Raw genomic sequence first — 15,963 nt, forward strand, 5'->3', positions numbered from 1 at the left:
GAACCTGAGACTGAAAAGAAGATATCTTCCACCACCCACTAAGGGGGTTTCAACTGGCGCCACAATCTGGACCAGCTGACAGTGTCCAATCTCTTCTTCTCCAGATCCATCATCCGACTCACCTCATGAAGAATACGACCCACCACCTCTTCACAGGGAAGAACTTTTCCTCTCAAACTAACCAGACACCGTGCCTGCCACGTGTGGAACCTAACCGCTAAGCTGACTAAAAAAATTGTGCCTAAATCAAAGCCCCCATACCCTTTGAATGCCCCGTAGACCCATTCCGGGTAACTGAGCCCCGAAAGGCAAGGGATGCCTATGGCACCCGACACTGTTTTGTAAACCTTTATGTTAAAGGGACATCTACAGAAGAAGTGGTCCATGGTCTCCTCCTCCCCTTGACATTCCTCCCGTGGGCAAACACGTTCATCGGCACTTCTAAATTTGATGTTTCCCCTAACATAAAGCTTCCCTTGAAAAGAGAACCAGGCAATATCCCTAAACTTCAGAGGCACCCTCTGGGAATTTACCATATTCAATCCTTCTGTGAGAACATTACCTGGGCAGTCTTTCAGGGCCAATGGGACATAAAAGTGGGAACACAAGACCCTCTTCCCCAACTCCTTTCTCGAGAGATCTCTTATATCACCCACCTGCAGGCCCCATCGCCTAATCACTTTCAGACACTGGATCACATAGATCGGGAGGTAGCCTCTCTGAGCCCGAAAAATTCTCAGTCTGCCATCCTGTAACCATACTCTAATAAAGGGAGACACCCATTCCCTAAAGCCATTTACCCACCGAGGGGGCGTCTCTAAGCAGAGACCACCGACATTTAGCTTTAAAAAAGCTGTTACAAAGAAGACTATAGGGTTTACCATATCCAAGCCCCCTTCTGCCCTCGGTCGGTAAGTGATACCTCTTTTCACAATGTTCATCTTGTTCCCCCACAAAAGTAGAAAAAACACAAGGAATTCATTCTAGTCCACAAAGATTGTGGCAAAAAACATACATAGCTGACATACAAAAACATTGGGATCAGGTAAGTTTTACACAGGTCCACCCTTTCCCTCAGAGAGAACTTCCATCCTATCCAGCTCTTTACTTTACGGGTTGCACCATCCAGTTTCCCGACCCAATTTGTACTTGCATAGTCACCATGATCAAATTTGATGCCCAAGATTTTTATACATTGACTGGCCCTGGGGAGGCTGTCCGGAAGATCAAACTCATTGCCTTCCTCCCCCATCCAGAAAGCTTCACACTTGTCCTGATTGATTATGGAACCCGAAGCACTTGAATATTCCATGATCAGTTGGTCTACATCACATGCCTCTGCCACCGATGACAGGACTACTGTGACATCATCAGCATAGGCTACTACACTCAAAGGAAACTCTGGGTTCAGCTGCACCCCTTCCAACATGCCTCCCTCAACCCTTCTTATAAAAGGATCAATTGCAAAGACATACAAAAGAGGGCTCAGGGGACACCCCTGACGAACACCAGAGTCTACCGGAAATGCAGGCCCTACCCAACCATTCACAAGTGGGAAGCTCTCGGCCTTTTTATACAAAACTTTCAACCAATTTACCGCCCTTATAGGGAAACCATACCTTTCAAGTAAGGCCCACAGGTACTCATGATTGACCCGATCAAAAGCCTTAGACTGATCCAATGCCAGCAGAAACTTATTCAACTTTCCAGCCCTGCACCTTTCAAGAGCCTCCCGGACACCAAGGACAGCAGTAAAGGTACTGCGGCCCTTTACAGTACAGTGCTGGGAAGGCGAAAGTACAAGCTCTGAAAATTCCCTTAGCCTGTTGAAAAAGATTTTTGCCAGAATCTTTCTGTCCGTATTGAGAAGAGCGATGGGGCGCCAGTTCTCAATATGGACCGGGTCCTTACCTTTGGACAGCAAAATAAGAGCTGACTGTCTCATGGAAGGAGGGAGTTCACCCTCACCCAGGCTAGTATTATATACTTCCGTAAAACGAGGAGCCAGGATATCTGAGAATTCTTTATAGAATTCAGCTGTTAAACCATCTGGTCCTGGAGATTTTTTGGGAGTTAACCCGCCAATTGCCTCTCTGACCTCCTCCACACCTATTTCGCTGTTCAAACAATCAAAAGAAGCATCTGGCTCCACAAGACCAGGTGTCTCCCTCAGAAATGCCTCCATCGTTTCTCTGTCAAGTGCCTTCGCAGACAAGAGTTCAGCGTAATAGGACCTGATGACTTTAAGGATGCCTTCCTCACCCTTCTGAAGCACACCCTCTCCATCAACAAGCCCTCTTATCTCTTTAACATCAATCCCCCTTCTACAACTCTGGTAGGGATCCGGGGAGTGGTACTTTCCGTAATCCCTCTCCAAAATCAAAGAAGATAGACGGCTATACTGATGTTCTCTCATTTGTGATTTCACCCGGGAGATTTCCCCACTATCCCCCTGTTCAGAGATCAGGAAATCTAATCTCCTTCTTAGAGTATAGTAGGTATTTTTTTTAACCAAGTTTCTTTTGACTACTAGCCTCCTGAAAAGACTTCGGGCTCTCTTTTTTACTTCCTCCCACCACTCCGATCTACTCCAACCAGCCTCCAACAGTGACTCCTGCGCCTGAAAAAACTCCCTGAAAGACTGTCTCACTTCCTCTTCCTTGAGAAGCTCAGCATTCAGACGCCACAAACCCCTTCCTTTCTGGAAGGATTGCGAGGCATTAAAAACAAAACTTAAGTACCCGTGATCGGAGAACTCTACAAACTTTACCTCTGAAGGTAAAGTGCTTGAGGACTCCTTAACAAAAAACCTGTCTATTCTAGATCTGCGCTGACCACAAAAGTAAGTGTACCCCGTGAGGTCTGGTTGATGTTTAACGTGTACATCAACCATACCTGCCTGACTAACCATACTAACTAAAAAATTCTCATCATAGCCCAGCCTCAGTCCTCTGGAGCCTCCCCTGTCTTTTGGCCTAATGATGGCGTTGAAATCGCCCCCAAAGATAACTTGCTGGGCCGTGAAAAGAAAGGGTTTAACCATTTCAAAAAGACATTTCCTGTCCCAGCGAGACTGGGGGCCATAGATATTGATAAGCCTAAGGTTATGTCCTCTTAAAGTGACATCCAAAATCATACACCTTCCCACTTGTAACTCAACAACCTTGCGCACGGTTACCATGTCGGTAAAAAGTACCGCCACCCCACCGTACGGCTCAGCAGCAAGAGACCAAAAAGAGGGCCCGCGCCTCCACTCACTTTTAGCTTTGTGAAGGGCTGCTAATCTGTTGATCCGGGTCTCTTGTAAGAACAAGATGTCCACGTTCTGGTTGTCAAAAAAATCAAAAGCCAGATACCGAGCACGTACGGATAACACGGAAGCCACATTCATTGTGGCACATCGAATAGGATGGGGATCCATGGTTCCAGATTGTTGAAATGGACTATGCACATACATTACTCTAGTTAGTTATCACCACCACCCCCACCACCAACACCACGATCCATACATGCCACCCCATTCATTTCCTCAATCACAACCACATCCACACCCGCACCAGCCTCTTTAGGACCAGGGTCAGGGGGTTCCCTTGCATCCAGTGACCCAGGGCCAGACACATTATTTTGATTGCTCTGACTCTCAGATTCACTCTCTGCCTCTTTCCCTATCACCATCACTTCCTCCTCAGCAGCAACCACCTCCAAACCTACCTCCTCATCCACAAACAGTGGCTTCCCAAACTCCTCCTCCTCTTTTCTTTGCTCCAATTCAATCCCTATTGGATTCCACTCTAAACTTTCTGCTGCAACATCCTCTATTTCACTGTCTGCATTTCCTTCTCCCTCCTCCCTCCTTCTCTTCCCTACCATCTTAATTACTTCTTTCCTTTCTTTGTTCTTTCTTCTCTGTCTTCTAGGTTTAAGTTTTGGTTCCCCTTTTTCTAGAACCACTTCTCCCTCATCTTCCTCATCTGTCAATACGCCAAACCTATTTGAAAGAATCACCTCTTCCTCCACTTTCCTCTTTGTTGTTTTTACACCTTTTTTTCCCCACCTGAAACCAGGATTGGGACTGGGATTGAGGCTGTGGTTGGGCCTGAGGCTGAACTTTGCTTCCTTCTGACACTATTTTTCCAATTTCCCATGACATTTCTCTTTGTTCACTTTAACTACTCCACCCCTAGTAATTCCCATTTCTGAACTACTACATTCCTCAAAATTCATGCAACCCCTGTTATGATTTGCCATGGGGCAACGACTGTAGGGATGTCCTATCTCCCCACAAAGGTTACATTTCACCTTATTACATGTTCTAGATGTATGTCCACTCTCCCCACACATCGAACATTTCACACCCCCACAGTCACCACTGAGGTGGCCAGCCTCACCACACTTAAAACATGTCCTTGGTTGACCAGTATAAAATATCTGCACCCGGTCTCGACCTATGTACGCAGCAGATGGAATATGATGCACACCGGTTTCCCCAGGATACAGACGTACACTGGCCAACCAAGCACCTCCCCACACTCCCATTGTGTGGTCCGTTTTCCTAATGTCAGATTGCAATTCACATTGCCTGCTTAACCAAAACCTGATATCTTCCATAGGTATAGATTCATTGCGGACCAGGATGGTCACTTTTATGTCATTTTGCTTCTCCATCAAATCCGCCTCATACTTACAGTAACCACTCTTGTCCTTGTTTACAGACCACTTTCTCCAAAAAATAAACAATGTTTCCTTATTATAAAAGCTGACATCATACTCAACAGATTTTAAAGGGTGAATACAGGCATATAAATCTCTGTAAGTAACCCCAAGAGAAAAAATTAACCTTAGAAAATCAGTCTTAGGTGGGGGGGTCACCATCACCCACCCACCTAAACTGTACTAGGTTCCGTCTCACTCTCTGGCCACCACTACCACCACCAAATCTTGTATCCTTATTCCCAGAATTTTTCCCCATATCTGCCGCCTTCTGTGCATAAGACATTTCTTCAGGGTTATGCTTACCCGCACTCCCTCCACCCTCTGTCACTGAAAAAGAAACAAGAGGAGCTAAATTGACATTTTCACTTTGCAGTTTTCCCCCAACATTTTTATCCTTTCCTTCTGGAATGTCTTTAGAATTATTTTTCTTTACTTCTGCACTGATTAACGACAATGCTTCCTTCACCCTGGCAGGAGCTGGAATGTTCCCATACATTGACTCTGCAACTACTTTCTCACCAGCATCCAAAGTCTCTGGATCTAGAGCTGGCAGACCTTGAGCCAAACCATCAGTTATTACAGTCTTCCTCACTGCCATTCCCACACCTCCCTGCACTTCTTTGGACACAGCCTGCACAATTACACTAGGACCTGCATCAGATTCAAGCAAAATGTTAACAGGCTCATCCTCCATGCCACCCTGCGCCCTGCATAGACCCGACGCCGGATCCTGCCCTCCGGTCCTCACCGGCCTGTCACCTATAACAGCATTTTCATTACTGCTACCATTGCCCGGCACCTTGGCAGCCACGGGTAACCCCCGGGAATCCCCTCCTGACAACACCTGCACAGATCTTACCTTGCTTGGCGCACCACCAGGGATTCCCGAGCCGCCGTCTGCTCCCCTCGCCTCTGCTTCCGTCTCCATAGCAGCCGATGATGCTGTATCCAGAAAAACCACAGTCTCTTCCTGGACAGGCACACTCTGGAGCTCATCAATAGCTGGGGATTCCACCATCTCCACACCCTCTTCCTTCTCCAGGTGAATCAACTCCTTTGATGAGGGTGTAACCTGATTTCTATGCACTGCAGTTAACTCCTTCCCTGCTGGTATGGAAACTTTTGCCTTTTTCTTCTTTACTTCAAATTCCTTCAGCGATGTTATTCTGCCCTTTATATTACACATGGTTGCTTGTATTTCATCCATTTCACCCTGGATTCTGACCCGCTCCAAATTACCAATTGTATTACACTTTCTCTTGCGAGCATAATACCGGGATTTAAGTTTAGCAGCTTCTGCCATTAATTCCTTTAGGCCTAAATGGACCCAGTAATCTTCCTCTGAAACATCATCATCACAGTCTGAGTCCTCTGTATCTGAGATATCTTCTGTTACATTGACATTAACCCCTTCCTTGCCTGGAGGCTCAGCCGCTGCGGCGACTGTACCGTCCCCACCAGTAATCTTACTGGCAGAGGTGCCTTCCACAGGCTTAGGGGTACACAATCTTCCTGCCGATCCCTGCTGCTTCACAGGGGCTCTGGCAACACTGCTGGTACTCCTTGTAATCCGTGGCTGGCTGGCTGATTCCACCGTCCCTTCCTGTCCCCCAACCCCTATAGCTGGGGAAGGGGGTGGCGTGAGGGATGCCTGCCCCTTCTTCATACCTCTGGGACCCAAAGGCAGCAGCCCCGGGCCCAGGCCTTCCACCTGCTGAAACTTCCACTCTCCCCCTGCTAATAGCAGCAACTCCTGCCCAGGAATCCTGCAGGGGGCGGGCACTCTCACTCTGCTGCACTGCTAGGCTCTGGAGCACAGGAGCTCCTGCACATACGTCTGCACACCAGGAGAGAGCAGTAGTATATGCACCTGCGTTACACCAGGAGAGAACAGTAGTATATGCACCTGGGTTACACCAGGAGAGAACAGTAGTATATGCACCTGGGTTACACCAGGAGAGAACAGTAGTATATGCCCCTGGGTTACACCAGGAGAGAGCAGTAGTATATGTGCCTGGGTTACGCCTGGAGAGGGCAGTAGTATATGTCCCTGGGTTACACCAGGAGAGAGCGGTAGTATATGTGCCTGGGTTACACCGGGAGAGAGCAGGTATATGTGCCTGGGTTACACCGGGAGAGACCGGTAGTATATGTGCATGGGTTACACCAGGAGAGAACAGTAGTATATGCACCTGGGTTACACCAGGAGAGAACAGTAGTATATGCGCCTGGGTTACACCAGGAGAGAGCAGTAGTATATGTGCCTGGGTTACGCCAGGAGAGAGCAGTAGTATATGTGCCTGGGTTACACCAGGAGAGAGCAGTAGTTTATGCGCCTGGGTTACATCAGTAGAGAACAGTAGTATATGTGCCTGGGTTACACCAGGAGAGAACAGTAGTATATGTGCCTGGGTTACGCCAGGAGAGAGCAGTAGTATATGTGCCTGGGTTACACCAGGAGAGAACAGTAGTATATGCGCCTGGGTTACGCCAGGAGAGAACAGTAGTTTATGCGCCTGGGTTACGCCGGGAGAGAACAGTAGTGTATGTGCATGGGTTACGCCAGGAGAGAGCAGTAGTATATGTGCCTGGGTTACGCCAGGAGAGAACAGTAGTATATGTGCCTGGGTTACACCAGGAGAGAACAGTAGTATATGCGCCTGGGTTACACCAGGAGAGAGCAGTAGTATATGTGCCTGGGTTACGCCAGGAGAGAGCAGTAGTATATGTGCCTGGGTTACGCCAGGAGAGAGCAGTAGTTTATGCGCCTGGGTTACATCAGTAGAGAACAGTAGTATATGTGCCTGGGTTACACCAGGAGAGAACAGTAGTATATGCGCCTGGGTTACGCCAGGAGAGAACAGTAGTTTATGCGCCTGGGTTACGCCGGGAGAGAACAGTAGTGTATGTGCATGGGTTACGCCGGGAGAGAACAGTAGTTTATGCGTCTGGGTTACGCCGGGAGAGAACAGTAGTGTATGTGCATGGGCATGTTTTTATTTATGCACAGCTTCCATTTTATAACAAAATATAAACATTCTAATCATATTTACAATTATATACATAATAAATAAATAGAGATCATTACATCATGATATTTACCGTTTACATAACTCAAATATGTTTTCCATCACTTTATCATACTTTCATTTTAAACATTTTCCTTGATCCACATAATTTCTGTGAATCCATTTCAGGAAACCCCCCCAACATTTCCCACTTAGCTGACTCAACATTTAACACACATTTATCCATCTATCATAAACCCTCCACCTCTATACACTCCCACATTTATCCACAATCCTACCTTCATTCATACCATTCACCCTCCATACATACCGGACTACCAACAAATAATTATAACTAGAGTAACATATCTGCATATTTTAAGGTGTATGCAAACCCCTTCTTTAAGAAAATGAAACAGCAAAACCTAATCAGCTGAGAAAAAGTGACCAGGACAGAAAAGAACCTGAGACTGAAAAGAAGATATCTTCCACCACCCACTAAGGGGGTTTCAACTGGCGCCACAATCTGGACCAGCTGACAGTGTCCAATCTCTTCTTCTCCAGATCCATCATCCGACTCACCTCATGAAGAATACGACCCACCACCTCTTCACAGGGAAGGACTTTTCCTCTCAAACTAACCAGACACCGTGCCTGCCACGTGTGGAACCTAACCGCTAAGCTGACTAAAAAAATTGTGCCTAAATCAAAGCCCCCATACCCTTTGAATGCCCCGTAGACCCATTCCGGGTAACTGAGCCCCGAAAGGCAAGGGATGCCTATGGCACCCGACACTGTTTTGTAAACCTTTATGTTAAAGGGACATCTACAGAAGAAGTGGTCCATGGTCTCCTCCTCCCCTTGACATTCCTCCCGTGGGCAAACACGTTCATCGGCACTTCTAAATTTGATGTTTCCCCCAACATAAAGCTTCCCTTGAAAAGAGAACCAGGCAATATCCCTAAACTTCAGAGGCACCCTCTGGGAATTTACCAGATTCAATCCTTCTGTGAGAACATTACCTGGGCAGTCTTTCAGGGCCAATGGGACATAAAAGTGGGAACACAAGACCCTCTTCCCCAACTCCTTTCTCGAGAGATCTCTTATATCACCCACCTGCAGGCCCCATCGCCTAATCACTTTCAGACACTGGATCACATAGATCGGGAGGTAGCCTCGCTGAGCCCGAAAAATTCTCAGTCTGCCATCCTGTAACCATACTCTAATAAAGGGAGACACCCATTCCCTAAAGCCATTTACCCACCGAGGGGGCGTCTCTAAGCAGAGACCACCGACATTTAGCTTTAAAAAAGCTGTTACAAAGAAGACTACGGGGTTAACCATATCCAAGCCCCCTTCTGCCCTCGGTCTGTAAGTGATACCTCTTTTCACAATGTTCATCTTGTTCCCCCACAAAAGTAGAAAAAACAAGGAATTCATTCTAGTCCACAAAGATTGTGGCAAAAAACATACATAGCTGACATACAAAAACATTGGGATCAGGTAAGTTTTACACAGGTCCACCCTTTCCCTCAGAGAGAACTTCCATCCTATCCAGCTCTTTACTTTACGGGTTGCACCATCCAGTTTCCCGACCCAATTTGTACTTGCATAGTCACCATGATCAAATTTGATGCCCAAGATTTTTATACATTGACTGGCCCTGGGGAGGCTGTCCGGAAGATCAAACTCATTGCCTTCCTCCCCCATCCAGAAAGCTTCACACTTGTCCTGATTGATTATGGAACCCGAAGCACTTGAATATTCCATGATCAGTTGGTCTACATCACATGCCTCTGCCACCGATGACAGGACTACTGTGACATCATCAGCATAGGCTACTACACTCAAAGGAAACTCTGGGTTCAGCTGCACCCCTTCCAACATGCCTCCCTCAACCCTTCTTATAAAAGGATCTATTGCAAAGACATACAAAAGAGGGCTCAGGGGACACCCCTGATGAACACCAGAGTCTACCGGAAATGCAGGCCCTACCCAACCATTCACAAGTGGGAAGCTCTCGGCCTTTTTATACAAAACTTTCAACCAATTTACCGCCCTTATAGGGAAACCATACATTTCAAGTAAGGCCCACAGGTACTCATGATTGACCCGATCAAAAGCCTTAGACTGATCCAATGCCAGCAGAAACTTATTCAACTTTCAAGCCCTGCACCTTTCAAGAGCCTCCCGGACACCAAGGACAGCAGTAAAGGTACTGCGGCCCTTTACAGTACAGTGCTGGGAAGGCGAAAGTACAAGCTCTGAAAATTCCCTTAGCCTGTTGAAAAAGATTTTTGCCAGAATCTTTCTGTCCGTATTGAGAAGAGCGATGGGGCGCCAGTTCTCAATATGGACCGGGTCCTTACCTTTGGACAGCAAAATAAGAGCTGACTGTCTCATGGAAGGAGGGAGTTCACCCTCACCCAGGCTAGTATTATATACTTCCGTAAGACGAGGAGCCAGGATATCTGAGAATTCTTTATAGAATTCAGCTGTTAAACCATCTGGTCCTGGAGATTTTTTGGGAGTTAACCCGCCAATTGCCTCTCTGACCTCCTCCACACCTATTTCGCTGTTCAAACAGTCAAAAGAAGCATCTGGCTCCACAAGACCTGGTGTCTCCCTCAGAAATGCCTCCATCGTTTCTCTGTCAAGTGCCTTCGCAGACAAGAGTTCAGCGTAATAGAACCTGATGACTTTAAGGATGCCTTCCTCACCCTTCTGAAGCACACCCTCTCCATCAACAAGCCCTCTTATCTCTTTAACATCAATCCCCCTTCTACAACTCTGGTAGGGATCCGGGGAGTGGTACTTTCCGTAATCCCTCTCCAAAATCAAAGAAGATAGACGGCTATACTGATGTTCTCTCATTTGTGATTTCACCCGGGAGATTTCCCCACTATCCCCCTGTTCAGAGATCAGGAAATCTAATCTCCTTCTTAGAGTATAGTAGGTATTTTTTTTAACCAAGTTTCTTTTGACTACTAGCCTCCTGAAAAGACTTCGGGCTCTCTTTTTTACTTCCTCCCACCACTCCGATCTACTCCAACCAGCCTCCAACAGTGACTCCTGCGCCTGAAAAAACTCCCTGATAGACTGTCTCACTTCCTCTTCCTTGAGAAGCTCAGCATTCAGACGCCACAAACCCCTTCCTTTCTGGAAGGATTGCGAGGCATTCAAAACAAAACTTAAGTACCCGTGATCGGAGAACTCTACAAACTTTACCTCTGAAGGTAAAGTGCTTGAGGACTCCTTAACAAAAAAACCTGTCTATTTTAGATCTGCGCTGACCACAAAAGTAAGTGTACCCCGTGAGGTCTGGTTGATGTTTAACGTGTACATCAACCATACCTGCCTGACTAACCATACTAACTAAAAAATTCTCATCATAGCCCAGCCTCAGTCCTCTGGAGCCTCCCCTGTCTTTTGGCCTAATGATGGCGTTGAAATCGCCCCCAAAGATAACTTGCTGGGCCGTGAAAAGAAAGGGTTTAACCATTTCAAAAAGACATTTCCTGTCCCAGCGAGACTGGGGGCCATAGATATTGATAAGCCTAAGGTTATGTCCTCTTAAAGTGACATCCAAAATCATACACCTTCCCACTTGTAACTCAACAACCTTGCGCACGGTTACCATGTCGGTAAAAAGTACCGCCACCCCACCGTACGGCTCAGCAGCAAGAGACCAAAAAGAGGGCCCGCGCCTCCACTCACTTTTAGCTTTGTGAAGGGCTGCTAATCTGTTGATCCGGGTCTCTTGTAAGAACAAGATGTCCACGTTCTGGTTGTCAAAAAAATCAAAAGCCAGATACCGAGCACGTACGGATAACACGGAAGCCACATTCATTGTGGCACATCGAATAGGATGGGGATCCATGGTTCCAGATTGTTGAAATGGACTATGCACATACATTACTCTAGTTATCACCACCACCCCCACCACCAACACCACAATCCATACATGCCACCCCATTCATTTCCTCAATCACAACCACATCCACTCCCGCACCAGCCTCTTTAGGACCAGGGTCAGAGGGTTCCCTTGCATCCAGTGACCCAGGGCCAGACACATTATTTTGATTGCTCTGACTCTCAGATTCACTCTCTGCCTCTTTCCCTATCACCATCACTTCCTCCTCAGCAGCAACCACCTCCAAACCTACCTCCTCATCCTCAAGCAGTGGCTTCCCAAACTCCTCCTCCTCTTTTCTTTGCTCCAATTCAATCCCTATTGGATCCCACTCTAAACTTTCTGCTGCAACATCCTCTATTTCACTGTCTGCATTTCCTTCTCCCTCCTCCCTCCTTCTCTTCCCTACCATCTTAATTACTTCTTTCCTTTCTTTGTTCTTTCTTCTCTGTCTTCTAGGTTTAAGTTTTGGTTCCCCTTTTTCTAGAACCACTTCTCCCTCATCTTCCTCATCTGTCAATACGCCAAACCTATTTGAAAGAATCACCTCTTCCTCCACTTTCCTCTTTGTTGTTTTTACACCTTTTTTTCCCACCTGAAACCAGGATTGGGACTGGGATTGAGGCTGTGGTTGGGCCTGAGGCTGAACTTTGCTTCCTTCTGACACTATTTTTCCAATTTCCCATGACATTTCTTTCTCTTTGTTCACTTTAACTACTCCACCCCTAGTAATTCCCATTTCTGAACTACTACATTCCTCAAAATTCATGCAACCCCTGTTGTTATGATTTGCCATGGGGCAACGACTGTAGGGATGTCCCATCTCCCCACAAAGGTTACATTTCACCTTATTACATGTTCTAGATGTATGTCCACTCTCCCCACACATCGAACATTTCACACCCCCACAGTCACCACTGAGGTGGCCAGCCTCACCACACTTAAAACATGTCCTTGGTTGACCAGTATAAAATATCTGCACCCGGTCTCGACCTATGTACGCAGCAGATGGAATATGATGCACACCGGTTTCCCCAGGATACAGACGTACACTGGCCAACCAAGCACCTCCCCACACTCCCATTGTGTGGTCCGTTTTCCTAATGTCAGATTGCAATTCACATTGCCTGCTTAACCAAAACCTGATATCTTCCATAGGTATAGATTCATTGCGGACCAGGATGGTCACTTTTATGTCATTTTGCTTCTCCATCAAATCCGCCTCATACTTACAGTAACCACTCTTGTCCTTGTTTACAGACCACTTTCTCCAAAAAATAAACAATGTTTCCTTATTATAAAAGCTGACATCATACTCAACAGATTTTAAAGGGTGAATACAGGCATATAAATCTCTGTAAGTAACCCCAAGAGAAAAAATTAACCTTAGAAAATCAGTCTTAGGTGGGGGGTCACCATCACCCACCCACCTAAACTGTACTAGGTTCCGTCTCACTCTCTGGCCACCACCAAATCTTGTATCCTTATTCCCAGAATTTTTCCCCATATCTGCCGCCTTCTGTGCATAAGACATTTCTTCAGGGTTATGCTTACCCGCACTCCCTCCACCCTCTGTCACTGAAAAAGAAACAAGAGGAGCTAAATTGACATTTTCACTTTGCAGTTTTCCCCCAACATTTTTATCCTTTCCTTCTGGAATGTCTTTAGAATTATTTTTCTTTACTTCTGCACTGATTAACGACAATGCTTCCTTCACCCTGGCAGGAGCTGGAATGTTCCCATACATTGACTCTGCAACTACTTTCTCACCAGCATCCAAAGTCTCTGGATCTAGAGCTGGCAGACCTTGAGCCAAACCATCAGTTATTACAGTCTTCCTCACTGCCATTCCCACACCTCCCTGCACTTCTTTGGACACAGCCTGCACAATTACACTAGGACCTGCATCGGATTAAAGCAAAATGTTAACAGGCTCATCCTCCATGCCACCCTGCGCCCTGCATAGACCCGACGCCGGATCCTGCCCTCCGGTCCTCACCGGCCTGTCACCTATAACAGCATTTTCATTACTGCTACCATTGCCCGGCACCTTGGCAGCCACGGGTAACCCCTGGGAATCCCCTCCTGACAACACCTGCACAGATCTTACCTTGCTTGGCGCACCACCAGGGATTCCCGAGCCGCCGTCTGCTCCCCTCGCCTCTGCTTCCGTCTCCATAGCAGCCGATGATGCTGTATCCAGAAAAACCACAGCCTCTTCCTGGACAGGCACACTCTGGAGCTCATCAATAGCTGGGGATTCCACCATCTCCACACCCTCTTCCTTCTCCAGGTGAATCAACTCCTTTGATGAGGGTGTAACCTGATTTCTATGCACTGCAGTTAACTCCTTCCCTGCTGGTATGGAAACTTTTGCCTTTTTCTTCTTTACTTCAAATTCCTTCAGCGATGTTATTCTGCCCTTTATATTACACATGGTTGCTTGTATTTCATCCATTTCACCCTGGATTCTGACCCGCTCCAAATTACCAATTGTATTACACTTTCTCTTGCGAGCATAATACCGGGATTTAAGTTTAGCAGCTTCTGCCATTAATTCCTTTAGGCCTAAATGGACCCAGTAATCTTCCTCTGAAACATCATCATCACAGTCTGAGTCCTCTGTATCTGAGATATCTTCTGTTACATTGACATTAACCCCTTCCTTGCCTGGAGGCTCAGCCGCTGCGGCGACTGTACCGTCCCCACCAGTAATCTTACTGGCAGAGGTGCCTTCCACAGGCTTAGGGGTACACAATCTTCCTGCCGATCCCTGCTGCTTCACAGGGGCTCTGGCAACACTGCTGGTACTCCTTGTAATCCGTGGCTGGCTGGCTGATTCCACCGTCCCTTCCTGTCCCCCAACCCCTATAGCTGGGGAAGGGGGTGGCGTGAGGGATGCCTGCCCCTTCTTCATACCTCTGGGACCCAAAGGCAGCAGCCCCGGGCCCAGGCCTTCCACCTGCTGAAACTTCCACTCTCCCCCTGCTAATAGCAGCAACTCCTGCCCAGGAATCCTGCAGGGGGCGGGCACTCTCACTCTGCTGCACTGCTAGGCTCTGGAGCACAGGAGCTCCTGCACATACGTCTGCACACCAGGAGAGAGCAGTAGTATATGCACCTGGGTTACACCAGGAGAGAACAGTAGTATATGCACCTGGGTTACACCAGGAGAGAACAGTAGTATATGCCCCTGGGTTACACCAGGAGAGAGCAGTAGTATATGTGCCTGGGTTACGCCTGGAGAGGGCAGTAGTATATGTCCCTGGGTTACACCAGGAGAGAGCGGTAGTATATGTGCCTGGGTTACACCGGGAGAGAGCAGGTATATGTGCCTGGGTTACACCGGGAGAGACCGGTAGTATATGTGCATGGGTTACACCAGGAGAGAACAGTAGTATATGCACCTGGGTTACACCAGGAGAGAACAGTAGTATATGCGCCTGGGTTACACCAGGAGAGAGCAGTAGTATATGTGCCTGGGTTACGCCAGGAGAGAGCAGTAGTATATGTGCCTGGGTTACACCAGGAGAGAGCAGTAGTTTATGCGCCTGGGTTACATCAGTAGAGAACAGTAGTATATGTGCCTGGGTTACACCAGGAGAGAACAGTAGTATATGTGCCTGGGTTACGCCAGGAGAGAGCAGTAGTATATGTGCCTGGGTTACACCAGGAGAGAACAGTAGTATATGCGCCTGGGTTACGCCAGGAGAGAACAGTAGTTTATGCGCCTGGGTTATGCCGGGAGAGAACAGTAGTGTATGTGCATGGGTTACGCCAGGAGAGAGCAGTAGTATATGTGCCTGGGTTACGCCAGGAGAGAACAGTAGTATATGTGCCTGGGTTACACCAGGAGAGAACAGTAGTATATGCGCCTGGGTTACACCAGGAGAGAGCAGTAGTATATGTGCCTGGGTTACGCCAGGAGAGAGCAGTAGTATATGTGCCTGGGTTACGCCAGGAGAGAGCAGTAGTTTATGCGCCTGGGTTACATCAGTAGAGAACAGTAGTATATGTGCCTGGGTTACACCAGGAGAGAACAGTAGTATATGCGCCTGGGTTACGCCAGGAGAGAACAGTAGTTTATGCGCCTGGGTTACGCCGGGAGAGAACAGTAGTGTATGTGCATGGGTTACGCCGGGAGAGAACAGTAGTTTATGCGCCTGGGTTACGCCGGGAGAGAACAGTAGTGTATGTGCATGGGCATGTTTTTATTTATGCACAGCTTCCATTTTATAACAAAATATAAACATTCTAATCATATTTACAATTATATACATAATAAATAAATAGAGATCATTACATCATGATATTTACCGTTTACATAAC

At 47.2% G+C, this 15,963-nt stretch overlaps 1 protein-coding gene across 2 annotated transcripts in view; it reads right to left on the reverse strand.

Moving 5' to 3' along the window:
* Positions 1 to 15,963, reverse strand: part of LOC135056112 (UDP-glucuronosyltransferase 3A1-like) — a 118,487-nt gene that overhangs the window by 58,788 nt on the left and 43,736 nt on the right. The window contains exon 1 of one of the 2 annotated variants that reach the window (XM_063960891.1): positions 5,573 to 5,749. The exons of the other annotated variant lie outside the window; for it this stretch is intronic. Coding sequence (XP_063816961.1) covers positions 5,573 to 5,709 — 137 coding nt within the window. The 5' untranslated portion in view covers positions 5,710 to 5,749. Of the gene's footprint in view, positions 1 to 5,572; positions 5,750 to 15,963 lie in introns of those variants that run through there. 2 annotated transcript variants of the gene reach the window in all.

This window comes from Pseudophryne corroboree, chromosome 1, assembly GCF_028390025.1.
Source record: "Pseudophryne corroboree isolate aPseCor3 chromosome 1, aPseCor3.hap2, whole genome shotgun sequence".
NCBI lineage: Eukaryota > Metazoa > Chordata > Amphibia > Anura > Myobatrachidae > Pseudophryne > Pseudophryne corroboree.